The following is a 23,694-nucleotide window of genomic DNA, read 5'->3' on the forward strand; positions in this document are numbered from 1 at the left end:
TCTGCCAAATTAACAGGAGAGCCCAGTGGCTTTTTTCCCTTTGGTTTAATGATTTCCAACTCTTGCTACTGTTCCCACTGCAGCCTGGTGGACAGGGTTTGGCTCTCACCGTTAATTCATTTATGCAGAGTGCTGAAATGGGAGCCCTGTGCCCCCGGAGCTGTGTGAGGAAGGAGAGCTTGTTCAAGTCCCAGATGATGCAGGTGCGATCCCGAGACCCGCTCACAATGATGTGATATGCCAGTGACGCCGTTAAACACGTAACAGTGTCAGTGTGACCCAGCAGCGCCTGCAAAACACAAGCCAGGAGCAAAAGTGGAAATCAGGAGAGAGCACAAAAATTCCACATCAAAGCCTCTTACCTGAAAGATTCAGATAACCTAACCAGAATGTCCCATCAGAAGATGCAGCCACCTTATAAGTCTTCAGTTGATAACTATTTCTATAACTGAAAATGGTAAAAGTAATATTTTTTTTCCATTTAAAAAGAGCTCTGACAAAACAAAATTCCGAGGGTCTAATATTACAGATCCTTCCACTGAAGAAAACCCCATTCTGCATCAGTAGCACTTGGTTTAGGGTCAGAAAGTGTTCCAGGCTGCACCTGAAATGACATTCTGACTCCTACAATAACTGCTGATGACTAAGAGAAGATAAGGAGACAAGAAACAGTTGAAGCCCAAAAAAGCAAAGTCAGTTGGAAGGAGAAGAAAAGTATGATTATCTACTCATATTAGGCCCTACTTTTCCATTTTAGGCTTAATCTATTGGAAAAAGAGTCTGAAATACAGTCAGATTACTGCACCTTACTCAGTTAAAATGAACTCAGTTAAAATAAAACTCATTGAATACGTAAATGTATTCCAATATGCTGCCTCAAAATTTAAGATAGAGTGTTTTATCATGTACAGTTTTAAAGTAAAACACTTCAGAAAAGCAGCTTTGGACAGGTGATTACTGCACAAGGGAAGTTACTAAATAATTCTCTAAATTTCTTTTCATAAATTTGAGAGAAAGACTGCCTCTAAAAAGCAGTCCTTCTGTGAAGATGCTAATGGAACTGTAACACAACCTATAACAATGATTTACAGCTGCTAGAATATATGGACTTAGTTGTGGTTGGATTTTTTTGGTTACATTTGTTGAGTTTGTTTTTTCCTTAGTAAACACACAAAACTTACTCTGCACTTAGCTGCACCTGACTTTAGAGCATGGGTGCTTATTTTAGATTATAAAGTCCAATAATTAAAGCAATTAATTTTTTTTTTAAAGAGGAAAATTAACCTTTAAGGCAGTCTCTTTTTATGTCCTTCCTGACAGGTTTTAGATGAGGTTATTACACATAATACTACAAAGTAGACAACTTCACAAAACCTACCTGCATAATTTTATTAACATCACTATCAAATTCCCTTTGTCTTCAGAAGACTCCTTGTGAACCACTATTCTTAAAAAAAAAATGCAATTTTAAAGACGCATTTTGCCCACTTTCAATGCAGATCCCCATCTCAACTACTCCATTCTCTGGAGAGCTGCTGGACTCATGGTTTCAAAGGTGAACAATACCCATTACACAATTACTTTGATCTTATAACACTACTTTACAGCTTTAATACATTTTACCTGTTTCAGTGTGAGTGCTTTAGCTTTTTCTTTGGAGACACCCATTTCCCACACACACACTGCTGTGCTTGTTCCTCCAGTGATAACTAGTTTGGGGTTGGGGCAAATGGCACACAGGATCTGACCCCATTCTGACAAGCATTCATAAACAATCACGGCCTAAAAACACAGAACACAAAGAATTACTTACAGAACTAGTACTTCATAGGATAAAAAATAAAAACCTGGCTGCCACCTTGCACTCATTAGGTCACTAAGACCTGGTAAAAAACTATTATGAGTTAATATTATTCTGTCAACATCCTGGTGAAGACCCTCAAGAGGGAGCAAAAAAACCTGATGCAGCAGAAGATTATTTCATTCATGTGTGAAATAAATGTCCATTGTTATGGTTTTTTTTCACTATTCAGTACTGATTGCTGGAACAAAGTTCAGATTACAAACCTTGTCTGACTCATAGGTACCCAGTCTGCAGCTGAGGTCTGCATAGCCCCAGGCAAATGTTTTATTCCAGGTGGGTGGGATGAGAACCTTGTTCTGTTCTACTGCCAGAATGCCTTTATCAGTACACACGATCTGCCCCACAGGCTCCTTGAGCTCTGAAAGAGAAGATGGAGTTATGTTTTATTGCTGGGAGAGACAAATACTATCAGATCCCTTTAAGTACCTGCTGCTCTTCCAAAGCAAGGTCTCTGTAGTGGCTATTTTTACATTCTTTGCATCAGCTGCAGTGATGGCAACTTTTGCTCCATTCCTAACAAATGCAGAGCCAAATATAGATTAGTGCTTTCTAATTTCCTGACTTAAGTCTTCTCTCTAAGCCCTGCTATGCCCCATTTAATAGCATGTCTTCTCTCCTTACAGCAGGGAGCCACAGATTGCTTTACTCAGCTAGGAAAGAAATCCCTGTACAGCATTTACCTGCCTTGCAGACAATTACGTTTTGTTCAGTCCAATGTCAGATTTGAAGTAAAAAACCACTTTCTTTTGTCTCAGTGCTGCTACCAACACCATACTTTCCTGCCAACATTCCTTAGTATTTCTTGGCACTGTGATAAATAATCCTTTTGCTGTGAAAATCACAAAAACAGAGGCTATCACAGGTCCAGAAACAACGTACTCTGAATGTTGTTCATTAAATTCAAACTTATAAAGAGGTGCTTGGGCTCCATTTTATCCCTCTATTTAAAAAATGTCATATTCAACTGTGTAGCTGTGGTGTTTCCCAAGATCCTTTAAAGTAGATAAGAACATAGTTGTACAGCATTAGGATATTTTGAATTTGTCTCTCTCACAAAACTACAGGCAGTAAGAATATTAGAAGTAAGAAAAAGATGGAAAAGTACAATCTTGCTGAAACTCTGAATGCTTGGGCAAAGAAACAGCAATAACTACTGTGAGTTTCAAGTTTACCTTTCACTGGGGCAAGAGATGGCCGCAGGTTGTCCAAATGATGGAAAAAGATCTTGTCACCTGTGGATCCAGGGGGCACAGAGGTTCCCACAGCCTCTCCGTTCAGACGGCTTCTAACACGCTTTGGTGGGTGGGGTTTTTTGAAGAGCTGAAATTCATCAAGAAACTAATGATCATCAAAAATTACAGGTTTACAAGGGCACTAGTTTAAAAAGATCATAAATATGTCCAATATATCTTCTAAAAATTCTGCAGGTAAGCAAATGCTTTACTGCTCCCAGTATTCACTAATAACTCATGATGAACATTTCAAAAGCCTTAAACAATACAAAAACCAACAAGGAGCAAAGTTGCTCTCCCCCCTCAGGCCGTGGCATCTTGGTACCCTCATGGAGTCTGTGAGAGCCCTCTTCCAAACACACCACCAGCTCTGCAATGTTTTGCATCATAACTTTTTAAAATTGAAACCCAAACTGCCAGGCATGTTACTAGTGGAAGAGGTGAGACAAAGAAGATGCATGTTACATTGTGCAGGAAAGCAGTGCAAAAATGCACAGCAGCCATGTCTGAGAGAGCCTGCCCTGGATCCCCCATAGGAAATAACAGAGGGAAACAGCAAGACTCTACAGTTACATAAAAATGTGCTCCAAGAGCACTCACCCTCAACAAAGCCTTAAGGAAGTTTTGAGTTTCCAAGTTTACTGCAGACTATTTCCTCTAGCAAAGCATCATGCAATTCCTGGTACATTTCACCACAGCTTTGTACCTAACAGGCATCTGAGGATGCAGGCAGAGCTCTGGACTCAGCTGCAGTGCTCTCTATTGCCCTGACCTCTGTCCCAGTCCCTGTCTGTCCATCTGGCTTTAGCTGGGCCACATCTGATTATCATCACAGGAAAGAGATTGGTTATTACATAAGAGGAGAAAACCCTACAGCCACTACATAATTAGATTATTGAGAGAGAGCAAGGAAGGGAAAGGAGGAAAGTGACAGAAGACGGATAAGCAGTTCTTTGCCTTCCTTCCAAGCAGTGAGAGACAGATAGCTCTAAATGGGTTGCCACAGGAAATATTGTGTGGCTGTCCTGAAACATTATGTGCTGAGAGCTGAGGTTAGAGTTCCCAACACATGGCTTGAGCTCCCAGCCAATTGCTGAAGGTATTTGCGGTTTCCGCCAGATCTAGGATTGGAAATATTTACCAAAGACATTTAAGATTTTCACTGGATAGCAAAAAACTCTAAAGAAATGCCCAATAAAAAACCCAAATCAAAACCACCAACTGAGACTCCCCCCAAACCTGAACCCCCAGATTTAGTATTACATTGAATTATTTAATGTAGTCTCTTGAAGAGAACACAAACTTTAAAGCTGCACCAAAACCTGGTCTTTACATCTTCTTAACTATGGCTGTCCTACAAGAGGGAATCACCCATGAGACTAGGATAAAAAAAAGAAGAAGTTATTATAGAAATTGTTTTATTACACGGTAACTTCAAATACCTTAGCACTGGGCATTACTTTGAAGTTGCACTTTCATTCCTCCCCTATGACTCAGCAGCAGGAACACAGTTCTGGGTTTTTTTAATGCTGATTTTAACAGTTGAGCTATAATTCATTATGCCTTTATTTTAAGGATGTAAAGGGGAAAAAAGACATTTCTAACCTCACAAGTAAAGCCCAAAGTCCATCTTTGTTCAATTTATGATGGAAACATAAATGATTTTGCTTCACTGGAAGAATATTTAGGAAAAAATACTCCCAAGAAGTTTCACTCCTAAAACACCTTCCTGTTTTATATTAACACATTTCAATTTGAGTGCTAACTGGAAAATAAGAATTCTACAAAGGGTATACCTGCTTTGGTATCTGTCCAAAGTTATTAATGAATCCTATGGTAGCTGTCTCTTTTAAAGGATCATTGATGTTATATATGTCCACTTGTCCCTCATAGAAGAGATGGTGAAAGACATTTACAGCTTCTACTGCAGCAGGACCTTGCTGTTTATAGCCAAAGATCAAGTCAATCCACTCATGCAGGTGAGCACTCACAAAGTCACATTCCAGAGCCTGAAATTCAGAAGGCATGCATTAAAACGAGTTGAATTGCTCACTGATTGAATTTACTACAGTTGCCACAAGAAGAAATGCAGAACATGATTTGACACATTTTTGCCACATTTTGACAAAGCTTTTCATTGAAGCTAGTCTGGCCTCAAAGTACACTGTAGCCAAAAAGGAAGGAGAGGAAACACTGGTCCCATAGACCTTGGCAACAATCAGACACCAGCCCTGAACTCACAGACTGGCTTGTGACTGCATAAATTGAGCACAGATTAAAGTGCAGTGGGAAGTCCCAACAGACATTCTACTGTCACCATGAAAATTCAAATTACCTCCCGATGGACTCTGATAAACTCACGAGGATCTCCTTTTGCCCATGGAGGAAGTATTACATCACCAAGTTTAGTCCCATTTTGTTTACAACCTAATAAAAAGAAAAAGAAGGAAAAAATTTGGACAGAAGCACTGAAACTGAACTGCAACAGCAAAGGTGAAAAAAAAAGTGAAAAAAAAATCAAAGTCTAATATCATGTATGTATAAAGGAAGCCACTTCAGTCTTTTCTTTAAAATACTATTGTGGTTTGAAATGTCAGGCAATAAAACACGAAAACTTCCGCCTCAGTTGTTCATGTAAGATTGCTTTCAGGAGAAAGAATCCAAATACTCCTCACTAAGGCTTCTGAAGAGGAAAACAGCATTTTATCATAGAATGAAATTGTCATTTTACTGCTGAGAACAGCCCGTACTCCTGTGATGTGCAGCCAAACACTCATTTCCTAGCAGTGCAGAGCTAACTGGTATGCCCCACAAGCTCCATGCCCAAGGATACTGGCAATTCCCTGGTATGACCACAGTATGGACACAATACATTCACTCTGTCCTGGACAGCCTCCTTCTCACTCTGGACATCAAACAGTGGCATGTTGTGATCAACAAAAATATGTTTGGTAAAACTCCTCAGTTGCATTCTTGTTCTGTCACTTGTTGTCAAGAGACAATTCCACACTTCCTATTAACTCAGAGGAACACCTACAAATTTCCAACTTTACAGGGGCACACAAAAAATAAGTGCAACACTCCAACAGAAACTTTACTTGCATCACCAAACTTCAAATCTTCCTTTCTTTTCAGGTGAGAGGATGGGAAGCAGGATTACTACAAATTAGCACAATCAAAAGTACCTCAGTGTTTGACAATTGCTCCTAAAAGAGCCTTTTCTACTGTTGGTCCAAATGCTCAATGCAGAATTTCCAATGGTTACAGTCTAAAATTATCAGATACAAAGATAAGTGGACAAGAGCTCAACATTTTTTCCGTAACACTCATATTCTTTAGTGTAAAATATAGATGGAAGAGGTATTGCAAAGTGTTCTTTGGGTTTTGCTTTTCTTTTTTTGTAAGGTTGTGTTTCCAATCTGCTACAACAGATTTTGAATAAAGGCTTGCAGGCCACTAAAACCTATGATTTGATTAATCTTTATTGTTGGTAATAGATTCACAGCACAGAGCTCAGAATATGAGAGCTTAACACCAGTGTTAAGAGTGACACATAATAAGTAACATGCATCTCCAACAAACAGGTCTCCTACACAACTCCTGCTGAATAATCACTGTCACAACTGCTGTGACAATTCGAAAAACCTTTAGGAATATTTTCAAATGAAGTTCTAAAAGCAAAGATTTGTCAAACATATTTTGAGAAGCTTCAAAAAATAAACAACGAAGATGGTGAACACCATCATGGAATAGGTTACAACGAGAAAAATGCAAAGCAGAGAAATTCTAAGTAAATTATTACTATCTGTGCATTTTTAACTGATAAAAATCCCCAAATTGACAAAAATACACCGCTTCAAACAAAAATCTTTTCAGGGACTAGTTCTGCCATTCTCAGAAGACACTTTTGTATTAAACTGCTTACAATGAACACTCACAGCTTGAGAAAATACCTGAAGTTTGTCTGGCTCTGTTCTCCCACCCACAGCGCTGCTATCAAGCTCTTTTTGCCTACCTAGATCAAAATTGTTGGAGTTGAGCAGGAACTCGGGGAGGTAGAAGAACTCTGGGATGAGCTCCTTCACGTCGGCCATGTTGTGCTTGGAGGCGGAGTACCAGGCCTCGCGCACACTGTGGAACATGCGGTCAGCCAGGTCGAAGTGCCCGCCCTGGGGGCACAGAGAGCGGCATGTCAGTGTCACAGCATCCCTCAGCATGGCAGCTTTGCCAGGAAGGCAAATCAGAGCATCCTCTGCCAAATCAAGACACTAGAACATAGCACATTTCTTTTTTTAACACAACCAATCTAATCAGCTGCGTTGCTCTCAGGTACACAACAGAAAATACACATACACAGAACTTCAGGAAAAGTCTCATCTGTCTGATTTCAAATCTAGTCTCTTTCAGAGAAACAGCAAAATATTTTTCACAATAGAACTAATTTTGGTTTTTGTCTGCTGCTACTTTGTTTTGTATACATTTAAAAAAATGTTCAAACTACAAGGGAAAAAAAACAGGTGAATTTCATCACATCTTTTAAAAAGACGTATCAAAAATCTGCCAGGCAATAAGAACTCTGCTAAAAGGTATTTCTTCTGTGATATTTGATGAAAACAAAGCTGACTGATCTTATTTCCCAGTCATGTCTGAAATACACAGCAAGCAAGAAATTTGAAGTGCATTTTTACCTGTAACCGTAAGAAAATCTGAGTAAAAGGCTCCATCCGGACAAGATAGGAAGCCACAATCATGGCTGAGGAATAGTGAGTCCCATAGTGATAAGCTGGGGTTTCCCCTGCAGATCAAAAATCATAAACATAGAGAAATAAAGTCGTTAGATGACAGAATCAGTACTAATGGGGAAAAAAAAATAACACTGCATTTTAATTACTCTGTGGCCTTGGACACATTCAGAACCGGAATTTGCAATTTTCATTCTCAGGTATCTGAAAACTTTATGTTTTGTCACTTGAGTTTGGCAGCAGTACAGTAGCCCTAATTCAATAGGGTTCTGCAAAGGAGAAAATAAGAATTTTCTTATTTTCAGAAAGCAGTACTGAATGGTCACTCATTTTTTGTTTTAACTAATTGAAATATTGCAGAGCAACTACAGTGATTTCTGCTGAAGAAAAATTTTTAAAAGGTGTTTTTTTTTAATTTTTGGTGTTATTTTGTACTATGGAGTTAGAATCTTGGGCAGAAATATGTATAAGAACTGTTGCCTACAGATTTTGTACAGCTTTTACTTTCTTAATTTCCTGGCAAAATGTCTGCACTTAGAAACTATTGATTTGTTTCTAAAAATGAATGTCTTTGCCACCTACTACTGTTTGACACAGAACAGCACTGCAGTAGTTAAACAGGCTTTTATCTTCAATGAAAGCACTCAAGAAAACTTTTCTTGCCAAACACAGAAGCTTTATTTTCAAAATATAAGCTAGCTCTAAAATCATGACTAGGTAACTTAATTGATTCCCATTCTGAGGCTTTTTTATGTGTCCTTCATGCGCCTGCCCATATATATATAATATTAAACTCATCTAAACGTGCCACTGTCCTATCTTTGTTTTTACATATAAACAAAGGTGTCATTTAGAATTAAAACAACACAAAAAGAAAGTCAATGTCTATTTGTTCTAATTTAGACTTTGTTGGACGGTCACAAAAAAACCCATGGTAGAGTTCTGCACATCCATATCCAAATCTCTCTACCCACATTATAAAAAAATCCATGAGTCCTTCCTATGATGACAGGCACATGTTCCTCTTTCTGCAGGATGGATTATTACTTACCATTGGGATCCTCCCAATCCTTGTATCGCTTCTTGTATTGGGCTAACCTGTCCTCTGTTTGAGCTCCCATGGGCTTGGCCAGGTTTCTGAATGTTTTGGGATTTGTAAGATCCAGTTCCTTTAAAAATAAATCAGACAACAATTTTATAAAACCAAAACACATCCTTTGAAAACTGCTGATTACCACAGTTAACACCACCGACCTCTTAAGGTTATTATCCCTGCTTTCTACACACGCAGCAAGTGCAATGTTGGATATGCTTAAAACAGTCCTTCAGTGTGATCCAAGACAGCCAGTGTGTTTTATCTGCAATCACATCTGGGCTCTGCACAACTTCTGCCCTGCTCCTCTGATCCTGTCCCCAGTTCCCCCTAATTTTTCCACAAATACTCAACAAGTCCCCTAACAATATTTTATGTAATGGTCTTGTTGGTGGCAATGGCTGTCCACAAAAGCATTAATAGGATGTTTCATCTTTTTCAAAAGCACATTCTTTCACCGTGGGGCCAGATTTCATAGTAGCCCCTATCACAGTCTTCTGAACAAGGATACCTTCTCTGTGGGCTTAGCATACTTCAGGATACACAGTTTAAAGCTAATGCAGACATTTACAGGAACTGCTGCAAGGTAGAGGGGCAAATGTCTCTGTCTGGATCCCAGCCCTCACCTGTGCACAGGCCAACAACACCTGTAAAACCAGCCCAGCCAAGATTCTCTAATACCCTCCCTGTGGAGAAGTGGGAGAAACACAATAGAAACGTTCAACTTATACAAGATCACTATCAAGGCTGACAAGATGTTGTATTCACCTCTGAGTCATAGTCTGCAAGGATCCAGGGGAAGACAGGGTACTGCATGAGGTCATTGTAGGATCTGCCAGCCAGGGTGTTCAAGTGCATCAAGTACTGGAAGTTACTGATTTCTCCTCTCTTAAGGCAGACAGATAACAGCACAGTAAAGTTTTCACTTTACAACAATCAAATATCAACCAGACAGGCTGTCAATGTGCAGCCCTCCCCAAACATAAAAACTTACTTCAATATTGCAATGCTCACTCTACTTTTACTACAGCCCTCCCCCTGCAATTCAACAATAGAACCATTTCCTATTCGATGATGATACCACAAAATACTAAAAATTAAATGCTGAGATACACTTTCTACAACAGTATGTTCCACCTATTAGAAAAAGAGGATGCAACTTATGTGTATTGATTATTTATGTATCATTACAAAATGTGGAATTTAATACAAATAATACCCCAGCATTTTCATACTTACCTCCCATCTTTGAGTAACAGATTTTTCTCCCACTAAAGTGCTAAGCAAGCCAGACCTAGCGGGAAGAAGAAAGTGAATTTCTTGAATTTGCAATAGAAACTGGGTTACATTTTCACAAGACAACCCAAAATTTCAACATTAAAAGTTATAAATTGCAGCCATTAGAAGAACATGTCTCTTTTCCTTTTGCAGTATCTTTTATTAGAATTCTAAAATAGACTTTAAAAATTAAATTGCATGTTAATTATGCAACTCAGTACAAGTGGTGGCTGATGAGTAAAATATTTTTAACAACTTGGATAAATCTGATGGCTTCAGCACTGCAATACCTTTCTGAATGTATCAGTATACTGATAACGTTAATTCTGATATTCTCCAGATAATCATGATATCAACGCAACCATCATTTATTGGAAACTGATGAGCCACAGAGGTTGTGAGGAACAGAACCACCTACCCTTGCTCCACGCTGGTGTTTGGTCTCTGCCCAGACACTGACTCTGAGCTGTCGGTCAGAGATGGCACCACAGCCAAAAACCTGCAGCAGCAGTTCAAAGATTATGATTAGTGTTTCTGCCTTCTGGATGTCATCTCCAGAAAAGCAGCATGCATTTTGTACAGTTACAGACTTCCTTTCGAGCAGCTTCACAACATCTCAAACAAAATCACAGGAGCTTCTTCTCACTGAAGGCTTGCAGTGCCTTCTAGTGGCTCTTTCCTGCAGCAGTAAGGTGCTAGCAGGGACCAAACAAACCCTCCACATAGGTATTTGCAAACATTCATGGTAAATACTCTAATTTATTTTACATTACCTTTGATAAACTTTGTTTCTAACCCCTTTCTGGAAAGCTAGAAGATAGTTCCGTCCATCTCCTGAGAAAACTTCAATTGCAATTGGCTGAAAACGGAAGACAAACCCCATGTCAATAATAACTTATTTTCTTGTCACCTTTGAAGGCCAGGCACAGACCAGTTTAGTCATGCTACATGCAGCACTAAATTACAGTGAAGCAGACTTTGCTTAGCGCAACCAAACATTTTACTTTTTGGATGACTGACATTGACTAATACGTCCAATAAACTAAATCTGGGTAAGTTGCAACAAGGATGCCCAATCTAAATGCTTCAATTTCAACACTGTCAATAGCTTCTCTTTCGAAATATTCTTCAGTTATGTATTGATTTTAATTTCTAAAAATTACATCATCAAAACACTCCAAATATGGTGTCCAAGTTACCTGCAAAAGATATCTCCTTTTGTGCACCTCCTTGATATCTTCATATGCGAAAATGCTGCAAGTTCTTTTGAGTTGACTTGGACCTTGCCTTGCTCCCCTAGGTATGATTGGCTCATGCATCCTGTAAAGGAACACAAACAGGCCTGAGTGAAGTGATTAAAAAGAAGAGAAATTTTCTTCTTGGAAATGAATTATTCAATTAATTTCATATGAGAGTCCAGTTACAGAAACAGTTGACAACATATTTTCACAATTTACCATACTACACATTGCTCAGTACCCCGAGGTCTTCCTGCATCTTACATTATCTTGGAATTGACTCCTCAAAAACCTCATTGAATACTTCTTGATCAGCTTCTAAGGATCAAGGAAACTCTAGGAATGTACTCACTTTGGAGGCAGTGTCTCAATGTCCCGTATCTCCCTGGTGGCTGTCATGGTAAAGCCATCGATGACATAGAAGTGCTCTTTCCCAAAGAGAAGCAGCCCCTCACTGGTGTCAAGGCCCTGAACCCGAGCACAGCGGTACATGTGCTGGATCTATGAGGAAACGCAGATGCTTAGGGAAAGCAGGTTAAGGAGCACAGGCTCAGACCACTGCTCTTTAGAACAAGTCCCAGACACTGCTGTATCACTCGCACATACAGCAAAAATCCTGTCAGTCTCTCCTTTAATCAGACCTAATGCCAGTGACTACTAACTGGGGAGGAAGTTGGATAAGGCCTCATTGGTATGATATAAATGTGTCTATTTGCCAGTTTATCCACTTGCACTACACTGCCTGAACCTATTTTAGAACCTGCAGCCTACTCAGGTTAGAGATCAGGTCTAATAGATCAAAATGCTATTTAACGGTATACTTCTATGGACAAAGCCTGAAATACCAAATACACAGTATGGTAAATCACCACTGATCTTGGGTATAAAATACTACTTTATCAAGGCTTCACATTCTAATGAAGGCAACAATAATTAGGAACAGTGTGCTAAATTCAGTGCTAACATTTTCAATGTTTATTTTCTATTCTGATCATTAAGTTGCCAGGACAATAAACCAAGCATGGGACAGGTCATAGCCTTCATTTCAGGGCAGGTGAATTTTTCCCTTGCAGGCAGAAGGTAAAAAAAAAACCAAAATGTTTCCAGTACAGCATTTTTAGGGTCAGGCACACAAAGTACACATTTTAAGGAAGAAGCTGATGAAATGTACAGACCAAGGAAGATATATAGGACATTTATTCATGTCTGGGGCACATAATGAAGAAATTCCAATACATTAAATTCTTAGTGTGTTTGAAACAGTACCTTCTCTCCTTCTTCAAGCAGTCGAAGCAAAGTTGCATTGTCAGTTTTCTCCTCTTCATCAATTGAACTCCCCTCAACAATTTGATCCTGTGACTGGTCCTGGTTCTCATCATCTCCTCCATCAGGAGCAGAGCGAGATCGTTTTAGGGGAGGCTTCACCAGGCCTGGAAAAGAGCAGAGACAGATAAATGTCATAAAGAGACATAAAAAATTAACTTCACAGAACCTATAATCTTTTAAATTACTGACCCAATGCCAAGAGAGAAAAACAAGAGTCCTGCAGGACTTACACTTGTCTTAATGCAAGTGCATGAGAGGATGACAAAGCAAACCATCTAACCTTTGACTCTTGCAATAGTGTCCTCCCCGTGCTCTGGCTCCTGCTGAGCTGTTTCCCCAACGGCGTTCTCCTCGATGGCGTCCTGGAAGACGGCGGGGTTTCCGGAAGCCAGGCGCATGTAGTACTCCTTGCTGTCATAGCTGATGGCTCTCCGGTAGCGAGCAGGTTTCTTGGGAATAATGGAAGAAATTGCTTGGTCAGCCACCTCCTCCCTCAGGCCCTCAGTGAAGGTCTTTCAGGAACAGGGTGTGCAGCACAGTGCATGCCCACTGAGTGTTTTGTGTGTGCTTGTATACCAACACAGACAGGAACAGAGACTCTTCAGGAGATCTGATCTGTTGGCTAATTTGCAAGGAGCGATAGAGCCATTTAAGCAAACACGGGGTTGCACAAAAGCCTGCAGATAAAACTAGAACATGGGGAGTAGGTGTAGCCAGTATGTTAAGAACTGTCATAAAAGGCTGGGGTTATTGTGCTTAACACTCATTGCTCAGAAGGCCATTTTATCATCTCTTTACTCCCTACCAACATATGCAGTTTATTTGTTAGCCCGCTGACTTCTCTGTTAGGCAGTAACTTGAATAAAAAATTGCCTCAAGAAGATACAACGATGTGGAAGCTGGTATGAACTAAAAGCACCCAGGGATTGGCTTTCAGTCTCAAAAATTCTTCATTAATTTAGTTGCTTATTTTTTTGTAAAGTTTCTGATGGCTTATGGGGAGGAGACCGGCATGAGAATATGCATGTACCTGAAGTAAATATATGAGCATTGTTTGTACCTTTGTGTGATGTTTTTGGTCTTTGATTTGTGAGAGGTTTTTTGCTTTGTTGAGTGTTTGTTGTTTTGTTTTTTTTTTTTTTTTGTAATGTTTCCTTCCTCTTTGTCTGATCCAACCTCCATCACAGGGTAATTCTTATGTTCCTCACTTAATTAAGGAAGCAACATTCAGAACACAAATCAAACTAGCTTTATTAGAAGTTGATGCTCAGAATGATAAAGATACTAAGATCAGCGACACAGAAATTAATTATTCAGGTCAAATTGGCTGCTCCCAATAACCAAAAATTTAAGGCACTGTAATTTAATTTGCTGACTTATGTTTAACCAAGTCTTCATGCCTTATCAGCACAAAACTGCCATTTAAATGATGCTTAAAACATTTGTGGAAACAACTTATGTATAACCTACAAAGAGAAATCCTTTATAGCACTGCTAAGGTGAAGGAATGAAGAAAACCAGTAACAATTTATATTAGATATTCTGTATAATAGAATTACTTGCATTTATATGAATTAGATAATTGTAGAAGGAAATTCAAAATGAGTGAATGCACGTTACACACTGCACTTAGTGATGGGCAAGACTGCGACTCTAATTAACAGAGAAAGGCACAACAATATTGAAATGCTTGCAGAGAGGCCACTTCCAAGCACGTCTGCTCTTTTCAAGATTCATATTTTTCAAGCAAATGTGTGCATTTTATTAACAGCAAAACAGAGAAGAGTCAGCTAAGACACAATTAATATGGGCTTTAACAAAAGTCAGCCTTTTAAAGCCCATTATGGACAAAAAGGAGAAAAAACACTCCCCCAGATCCCCTCTTAGAAGGAAACACTTCCCCAGTAAGTGCTTCCAGGCCATGTGTTGCCCATTACTAAATGTGTTCCACTGACCAGTAGTTTCAGGTCCCAAAGCCACAACACTCCACACAGTGAGAACAGTGGTAGCACAGCCCAACACAGCCTGTTAGTGTGCAGCAGAGAAGGGAAGGTCTACAGAAAGTTTTATTAGGTGAAAGTTGAGGACAGCACAGTAACATCTTCTAATGCAATTACTGAAAAAACCCTTAGGTCTGGAATTGTTTACTGAAAGAGCAAGTTGAAAGCCAAACGTAGAAGCCTTGTTAAGACTGCCTAACATGCAGAAGTTGTATTTATTTTACATTCTTTCAGTCAGTGTACTTGTTTCTTTACCTTTTGAGGAATGGTATCATCAGATGGCTCAGGAAGTCTGTTTGAGAAGTCAGACTGGAAACAGGGCATCAATTACATAAGTATCAATTACATCAGAGAAAGAACACTTTTGAGAAGAATGTATGATGGCATGTTCTCTACTTCATGTGAATTAGACTGTCACTACAGCTACTGTGTGTCAGACCACAAGCAGGCAAAAATATCTAATACTTTAAAATTGACGGACTTCAAAGTTTTCTCTGCTTTTTTAAAGTACTTCGACACCCAGACAATTTGAGGAGAAAAAAATCCTGCATGCATACACACATGCTTAAAAAGACATAATAAAGACTGCTTCCTTTCTTAGAAGCAGTGTTCCAAAATTAACAGGAACTAACTGCAAAGCTTTCAAAGGACACAAACTTTTCTGCTCCACAGCCCACCTTCATCTTCACGGACTGACGAAAGTACATTTCAGAAGTGCACCCAAACCAAGGCCTGTAGCCCTTTTTTCCTTTTTTTTTTTTCCCAAATCACCTTTTCCACATTATCTAGATTAAGGACAAGAACCCAGACTGAACCTCACACAATAATGGAACTTTCAGTCTCTGGAGGCTTGTGAAGATGCCAGTGCTGTTTGTTGGCAGGATCACTCAGCACACCTCACATTATATTGCAATATATCCAAATTTGCTTGGTTTTGAGCCAAGTGACTCAGTCCCTTCCCTAAATATATCATGAGGAAGAACTGGACTTTACCAGCCATTTAGGACAGACAGAAGACTATCAGGTCATACCAAAAGAGTAAAACATCTTAAGAAAAACTTATCAAGGGAAAAAAAAAAAAGGCAGCATTTTGCAACAGGGTGTAATCACCCATCCCAAGCTCCTGAATACTTACCAGCAAGTTTGTTTCCTGCTCAGCCTCGGGCATGTAGGGATACTGAGTATAAAACATGTCATTGCGCACCATCTTCTTCCTCATTCTGCAGGGCCCCTCAGTCATCTCCAGCATCCACTTGTCCAGGTGGGAGCCGATGGGGGGCCCCCAGAGCCCTCGCTCTCGCAGCAACTCGTACTCGATCTGAGACCACTCCTCGGTCACGTACTTCAGGGCGTTCTGCTGACGCTGAGCACAAGCACAGAAATGCATGCAATTCGAAAAATGGTTTCAAGAATGAAACCAGATAGGAGACTTCCTGTCCTTATTTGCACAGGAGAGAGAAGTTCAGTGAAACAAAGTTTGGTGGTCAGGTTTTTTTAAACAAATTGCTTTGAATTACCTGTTTCTCTCAGAAGTTATTTTTTAAGATTTATAGCACATAGCTCAGCAACCAGTGTTGAATGAAATGCCTTTGGGAACAATTGGCAGACACCACAGGGTGGAACAATTTCATTCTGGAAGGCACAGACCAACCACTTTCTATGGATGATACCACAAAATTTTCTTTGTGTTACTATGAAAATAGCATTTAGACACAATGCTTTTCCACATTTCCTCTTAGTTTTTCTACAATGCTTTAGAAACACAGTGTATTTCCAATCACTCTCATTTTGTTCCCTGCTTTGGTTTTTTTTATACTTGTAAGGAATTTAAGCTTCTTAAAAAAAAAATTCACACTTAACATGTGATATTGCTACAAGAATTTTCATCTACAACCAGATCAAAATGAGTTTTGCCATTTGTTTATTTGATTGTACCTAAAAACCCCATAAAAATAACAATTGTTTGGAAACATCCATGCATTTCACCTATGAGAGCCCAATATTGACCAAGTCTCATATTGAGAAATGGCTTTGGTATAACTTAACAGGCCAAAGTATCAATGTCAGGTAATTAGCATGGCAAGCCATCCATACCTCCTGGTATTCTTTATACTGCATATCAACCAGGTCCCGAACCACTGCAATGTGAGTAAACATCCACTGGGAAATTTCCTAAGACAATAACAAGGTGACAAACAGAATAAACAAGAGCTTGTTATGTAAAAACAAGAGTCTGTTCTTATAAACAAGAGTTTGTTTGAATGAAAAGCCTAGGAATACACCACATTGCTAAACTTGCTCACAAAGAATTGTTCCTTAAAATAAACATTCAGATCATTCCCAAACAGATAGGCACTGAGAAAGAGTACTCTTCCCTTCCTCCTTTCAAGTAATATTTTGTGGATGGCGCCTAGTTTGCTGGAAATCCTCAAGGCACCCACCCCTCCTCACTTTGTCTCATGATATCTCTGTTTTCATTTATTGCTTCCTCTTCTGATACAACCAGGAACAGTTCCTGTCAGCTCCGTTTGTTAAATTCTTCCCTTTCCCCTTCATTATATACCTGCTCACCAGCAAAAGGACTGAGAGCACTGAGAATTCATTCATTTCTCAATTCCACTGACTAATTTTCAGCTCAGAAAGAGAACTAGCAACATATTTTTCCACAAAATTTTTAAGCCCCTCTTTCCAAATTGAGGGCAGAATGGGGAAAAAACCCAACAGCTGTATCACAGCTTCCATTTCAGTGCAGCATTGCAAACCGAACTTTAGACCCAGACAACCACAGTCATGAACCAGGAGCAGCTGAGCAGTCTCACCAACAATGAAGGGTTGACTCTCAGCTTAAGGTTACAGATATGCAGATGGACCTACTAAATTAGACACACCAGAAGCAAGATGCCCAGTCTTGAGTCAAAAAGGGGAAAGAAAACCAAGCATAAGATAATGCTTCACACTGCAAGACAGCCCCACCTTGGGATATTTACACAAATCCTGCACATACATTGCTGGATTTTAGACCGCATGTTATTTCTTGACAGAAAATACCTGTGTGGAGAGGTTGTGTTTACTCAGCCCACTCTCCTTGCGGTTTCTCCTGGAACCAGTCAGTTTAGAGAGGCCAAATCCACTGCTGACTCTTGAAAGTTTGGACTGTGTAGTTGGAACCAAAGCCTCTCCTCTACTGATGCATTTTTTCTCATGAGCTGAAAAACAAAGTGTTGGGAGCACTTTTTAGAAGGTTTTTTTTTTCCCCTCCCCCATTATACTTGTTTTTTTTAGATAGAATGACCTTTTCTGTTGCTTCAGAAAAGGTGTAGCTGTACTCAAATGCTTTCTGCAAATATACTGGCCATGAGGGAGATACTGGAAACTTTAACAAACATCAGCTAGGAACACATAGAAAAACAGATACTGCAAAAACAAGTATTCCAGGTTTCCAAATATGTTTTCTGTACATCCAGGTTAACCTCAATTAATTCAGAACTGTGAAATCATCAAATGAGTCACATCTATGGAATTGTAATTTCTGCTGTCTAAACTCTCGCTAATTCAGTCAAGCACCAATTGATCTTTATTACATGGATGCAGAGCTAATTTGCCTGTAACTTGTCCACCAGGATTCCTGGGTGCTTTTTCTCCAGAACTGCTTCATATGCTGAACATATTTCCTAGCCAAGAATTAGTCATAGCATCACTGCTGCTACAGAAGGACTGCTCAGCCACCAATTTCCCATCTCATCACCAGACCAAGAGTTTCCAGGCTGCACCCACACATGCTCAAGAGGATGCCCCTCCCTGCCTGGCACATCTAATCCTGGGAATGGTAATACAGGTCACCACAATCCAAGGGTTCATGGGGAGGAGCTCAATGCTTCTACCACTGTAATCCACAATAAGCTATTTGCTGACTCAGAAAGGGCCCTGTGCACTGGAGTGTAAGAATATCCTGTTTATGGTCCAGTTTCTGAAGGATTCTGTGTTACGCAGTGCCAGTTTATAGAGTATTTACAGCTACAAAAAAGTTGAGCCTATATTAAAACATCCAGTTAATACAGTTTATGCTGAGAAAATCCACCCTTCAGGACAGACAAATCCTCAGTCAGGACTTACCCAAATGGTTTTGCCAACACTTTAAACTCGCTTCCTCAATGAAAGGTCTGGCAACAGTTATATCCACTTGGCCACGATCATTGACAGGTAGTGTCACTTTGAAAACTTCTTCCAAGACCTGTTTCTTACTGTGGATCAGCTCTGTCCACACTCTGTTTATGGCTTTTAAAAGCAGCTGGCGACCTGCATAAGTACAAGATCACAAACAGCAAGCTCTCTACAGTGCTCATAGCATTGACATTTTTACAGTAAGGAAATTAATAATTTCTGTGATTACACTGTAGTTTCTCCCCCCCTTGCATGACGTGTGAAATGCCTTTGGCCAGAGTGCCTGTTTTTGCCATTATGTATGCTATCAGAAAGTCCAACAATTAATTTTGTTTTTTCTCTGTGAATTTGAAACACTGGCTCTGATTAGTTGTGACTCATCTCCCACACCCATCTATTAACAAAATTAGACTGAAAAAACCTTATAGGAGTCTGTGTCTATAAATATATATATAATTCTTATACAATTCTATACATACATTATGCTTCATCATTTTTACATATAACATGTGCCTAAGTACCTGCGTCAATATTAAATACACACATTTAAGAATCACTGAATACTTTCTTCCATAGCATGTTCATAAATTTCCTTGGAGTGAAAGATTGTAAGCATACCACAAAACAGTAACTGTATAGTTTATACCATATATTTCTTTTCTTAAAATGAGCTACTTCTATTGCATTTAAAACAGTGCACATAAAACTGTCTTTCTAATTCTGGAGAATGTCCAGAAAACAATGAAGAGCTCTTACTATTTTAACAAAACATTAATTTATCCTCAATGTGTCTATCTTGGTACTTCCAAGAGTCTTTTCATCTATTTTTAATGTAATTTTATACACACACAGCCCCAGTTACTCCAGAGAGTAACTGGGTAACACACACATACCACAAGTCCCTGCCCTGGGTCACTGGGATAAAAGATTAGTGATGACAATACAAAACTGGCATTATGAGACATCTGTGGCTTTGTCATTGTTAGATTACCTTCACTGACATCTTGACTGTAGACTCCATCTGGTTCTATATCAGAGGGGATCATAATGTGCCAAGTTGTCATCCTGGCTTCTGCTTCCAATCCAAACCCATCAACATTGCTACAAACACACAATGGATTAACAATCATCAGAATAAAAAGACACAAAAACACAAGCCAAGATAAAGCATTTGATTTTGTATCAGATTCACAAAGATTAATACACACTACTACAGCAAAGCATCTTCACTTCTGTCCATTTGAGTTCTGACAATTGTGGTCACAAGCTGAACTGAAGGTTTATGAAGAGATGATGTGCCACAGATATTGGTGTCACTAGCAGAAGATGGTGATATTTGAAGAAACACAAAACAGACGAGGTCAGAAATGGAGAACACTGGGGTTTGATGACTGTTACTAATTATCCTTGGATGAAACACAAGTTGTGGCTCTTCTTGGAAAGAACAAATGAAAATGCCAGGCTGGCATTTGCAGCAATGCAGGAAAGGAGGTGTCTACAGCATTTGTCATGGACACCTGATTTAATGCATGACTGGCCTTACTCAATGCTATACAGAACAAATACCAAGATATTGAACTGGTATGAAATGATTCAACAGACAGTAAATCCAGTGACAGGACTCTCTGACTATTAATTACCTAGCACCAGTGCTTCCTTCTATCTTTAAAACATTTCAATTTATAAAAGGTCAACAACGAAATAGCTGGATAAACACATTTGTCAGTATTTAAAATACCTCTACAAAATGTTCTCTATTTCCAGGAGCTTCAAACCTAGTTTTATCTCAAAATGAATTTCTTAAGATTGCTTGCAACTCACTGGCTGGAAAATTATAAAAATTTGCTAACTTAATTGCAAGGTGAGTAAAAAAGGGTCATTTTAGTACTTCCCTGCCCTGGCTGTGGAATGCACTTCTGCCTGACATATTTACCTTCCCACATGAAGATTAATCAAGCAGTGAGCTAGGCAGCTGATGAATTCCTGATCATGATTTCCAGGTCCCAAAATTAAGTTCCTGTTTACAGTAAGGACCCTTAGGGAATCAAGGAGAGCCACTTGCTGAGGAACAGTTTTGTGTGCTCTTGAGAACTGATACAGGATGGTTCTGTTCAGGCAGTGATAAATGGCATCCAGCGAGAGTCCCTGAGATCTTCTTTTTGACTAATGGGAGTAAAAAAAACATGATCAGAAGTAGCAGCAACTCATTTTACTGGCACACAACTTCCCTTGAACTGACCCAAGCTCATTTTCCAGAATTAGCATTTTACTGTAAGTGTCAATTCCATTAATTTCAAGGACTAAAAAGACATTAATGATTAAACACTTAGAATTTTAACATCTATAAGATGCTGCTGATTTCTAACAGTAAGTCTTCTAAAAATTTCCAATAAAAATGTGTGAGGAAGGTCCCCAAAAATGTCAAGGTAAATTTTGGGAGCTTCTCAAAATTCATGTGAGGCATATTTCATTGTTTATTTTGGGGAGATTTCTAAAAAATAATGTGTTTATTTTGGGGAGATTTCTAAAAAATAATGTGATCTGAGAGCAGTTCTTACTCAATTGCTCTTCACAGAAAGATGTGCTAAGAAAGCTCTGTAAAGAGAGAGTGAGCCTGAGAAAGAAAAGCATATTTTGTGCTCTTCCCAAACACGTATCACTCTCAGATTGTTTAGTGGCATCACTCCATGCATTTCCACATAATCTGCAAATATGGTTTTTCAGGCAGGGTAATACAACAAACAGCCCTGTTACCTGTGCAATGAGCTGGATTATGAAGTCCACAAGAAGCTTGGATTCTTTGTTGAACATGCCCTGCCAAAGCTTATCTACCACACGCTGTGTAAAATAAAACACATTGTTCACCAGCACTTGGTAGCTTCCTCCACTCGTTATAGGCAGAGATGCATCTTCACCTGGGTAATAAAAAATCCCAAAGTTTTCTACATTTATCAAATAACTCCATCTGTATAAATACATTCACATTAGTTTATGCTTTCTGGACTTCCATAAAAGAGAAAGAGATTCAATGAAAGCTAAAACCTCATGGCTTCCCTACAATAGGAACTTTCCCTTTGATGTAAGCAACTGCAGCTCTGAACTTTTATTTTATCTTTTTAAAAATCATTCTGGAGTTTTAAAACATGATTCTGGATTTGTTTTATTAATGCACTGCACCCACAGGGAGACTGTGGGTCTTATTATCAAATTAAATTCATTAAATTACTGCTGTGGCAAGAAATGGTGAGCCTTACAAGGAAGTCTGAACAGAAATGCATACAGTTCCTTATGACACCTGGGATGGAGGCAGAGCAGCCCAAGAGCTCCTGGGAAGTCCAGCAAGTCACCATGAAATGTGACTGGACTCCTTAAGCCATGTAGTTGTTGTGAATAACTTATTTTACAGCTTTGGCACAATCAAGGTAGGGAGGGAACATGCAAGCACATCAACACCATTTACACATTAAAGGAAATGAAAGGGCAGGGGAAAAAAATTAAGATGATCAAGTTGCAACAAAACAGACCACCAAAAAAGAAAAAGGTCACAGAATCAAAACCTGGTGTCCTGATCAATAGATTGACTATTAAACTTTGCTATGTTACCCAATAAGACATCAGCTGCAAGTAAGTGGTCCATCACTCCATCCAAAACATATGTCTGAAACTCCTTCTGCTGGGTTCGTGTTGATCTTTCAGGAGAAGCCTAAAAAATGATATTAAAATAATATTAAGATAATTAATATCTCTGAACAAAAAAGAGGGAGAGGGATGGTGTTCTGTATTATTTCCTTTTCCCTCAGCTCCCATGAACTACATTTTTTTTTTCTCTTAACATTCTGTCTCAAGTAAAAAGTTTTGGCTTTATCAAAAATCTAAGCATGCACATCGAGTATACACTGGCTGCATGCAGACTTGCAAAGCAGGCATTATTCCTTTTTAAATCCAGGAAATTTATCTTCTGCCATAACAGGTACTGGAAAAGAACACATACTGAAAAGGTACATGAAACTCTCCACTATAAACATATGTTCAACATGTGATTTTCTCAGTCGACACAAGTCACCTCCTTCAGTAAACAATGAGCAAATGATCAAACAATAAAGTTGCAGAAAGAGAAATAACAGTAAGTCTGGCAGCGTGTACCTACCTAATCCTATTTATGCTAATGGGCAAGTAACACTGACAAGTGATAACAAGTTAAAAGAGCTGTGAAGAACTGCAGCCACTTGAACATGATCTCAAATATGTGCCCGGGTCTGTGCATAACTGACATCTTCTGACATTTAATTTGTTTTTGCTTTGTGACAGCAAAGAGGTGCCCAACTGCCCCAGGAAACTTGTTAGGAAATATACAAGCATGCAAGTATGGCCCAAAATTCCTGCAGCTTTCAAAAAACTTCAGGGAGACTCAGCAACACATAAGGTGAGGTAACTAAGAGGTAGATCAACGTGAATGAGAAGTGATGTGAACATTTCAAAATATACTGTCTGAAGGTGTAGGCAGTTAAACAGTAACTGAACTCCTCACCTCATTAGCAGGACAATGCTTTCTTCAAGAGTCATGAACTTCAGAAGTTGATTTACAGCAAGACAGCAGTTATTTTGTGAGGTTTTATAGTATATGATCCCATATGTCTTTTTATCTAACTGATACTATCTATGGCACAATTTCTTTTTATCTAATACAAACAGAATGGAAACCCTAATTTCTGCAGAGGTTTTAAATTTTCAACAAAGTCAATAGAGATGTCATGGTTGGA

General features: G+C 39.1%; 1 protein-coding gene across 8 annotated transcripts in view; it reads right to left on the reverse strand.

Moving 5' to 3' along the window:
• Positions 1-23,694, reverse strand: part of WDFY3 (WD repeat and FYVE domain containing 3) — a 153,055-nt gene that overhangs the window by 8,010 nt on the left and 121,351 nt on the right. For 6 of the 8 annotated variants that reach the window (XM_064711261.1, XM_064711260.1, XM_064711262.1 and 3 more), the window contains 26 exons: positions 22,538-22,637; positions 21,689-21,849; positions 20,868-21,097; positions 19,926-20,035; positions 18,887-19,069; positions 17,822-17,979; positions 16,868-16,945; positions 15,909-16,136; positions 15,029-15,082; positions 13,054-13,222; positions 12,714-12,877; positions 11,800-11,948; positions 11,409-11,529; positions 10,983-11,068; positions 10,628-10,708; positions 10,171-10,225; positions 9,700-9,819; positions 8,890-9,007; positions 7,785-7,891; positions 7,112-7,265; positions 5,432-5,523; positions 4,893-5,105; positions 3,037-3,184; positions 2,068-2,222; positions 1,624-1,782; positions 110-289 (listed from right to left, as the gene is read on the reverse strand). In XM_064711261.1, coding sequence (XP_064567331.1) covers positions 110-289; positions 1,624-1,782; positions 2,068-2,222; positions 3,037-3,184; positions 4,893-5,105; positions 5,432-5,523; positions 7,112-7,265; positions 7,785-7,891; positions 8,890-9,007; positions 9,700-9,819; positions 10,171-10,225; positions 10,628-10,708; positions 10,983-11,068; positions 11,409-11,529; positions 11,800-11,948; positions 12,714-12,877; positions 13,054-13,222; positions 15,029-15,082; positions 15,909-16,136; positions 16,868-16,945; positions 17,822-17,979; positions 18,887-19,069; positions 19,926-20,035; positions 20,868-21,097; positions 21,689-21,849; positions 22,538-22,637 — 3,573 coding nt within the window. The remainder of the gene's footprint in view (positions 1-109; positions 290-1,623; positions 1,783-2,067; positions 2,223-3,036; positions 3,185-4,892; positions 5,106-5,431; positions 5,524-7,111; positions 7,266-7,784; positions 7,892-8,889; positions 9,008-9,699; positions 9,820-10,170; positions 10,226-10,627; positions 10,709-10,982; positions 11,069-11,408; positions 11,530-11,799; positions 11,949-12,713; positions 12,878-13,053; positions 13,223-15,028; positions 15,083-15,908; positions 16,137-16,867; positions 16,946-17,821; positions 17,980-18,886; positions 19,070-19,925; positions 20,036-20,867; positions 21,098-21,688; positions 21,850-22,537; positions 22,638-23,694) is intronic. The other 2 variants (XM_064711263.1, XM_064711259.1) reach the window with 1 other exon arrangement.

This window comes from Zonotrichia leucophrys, chromosome 4 (assembly GCF_028769735.1).
Source record: "Zonotrichia leucophrys gambelii isolate GWCS_2022_RI chromosome 4, RI_Zleu_2.0, whole genome shotgun sequence".
In the NCBI taxonomy this organism is placed as follows: domain Eukaryota; kingdom Metazoa; phylum Chordata; class Aves; order Passeriformes; family Passerellidae; genus Zonotrichia; species Zonotrichia leucophrys.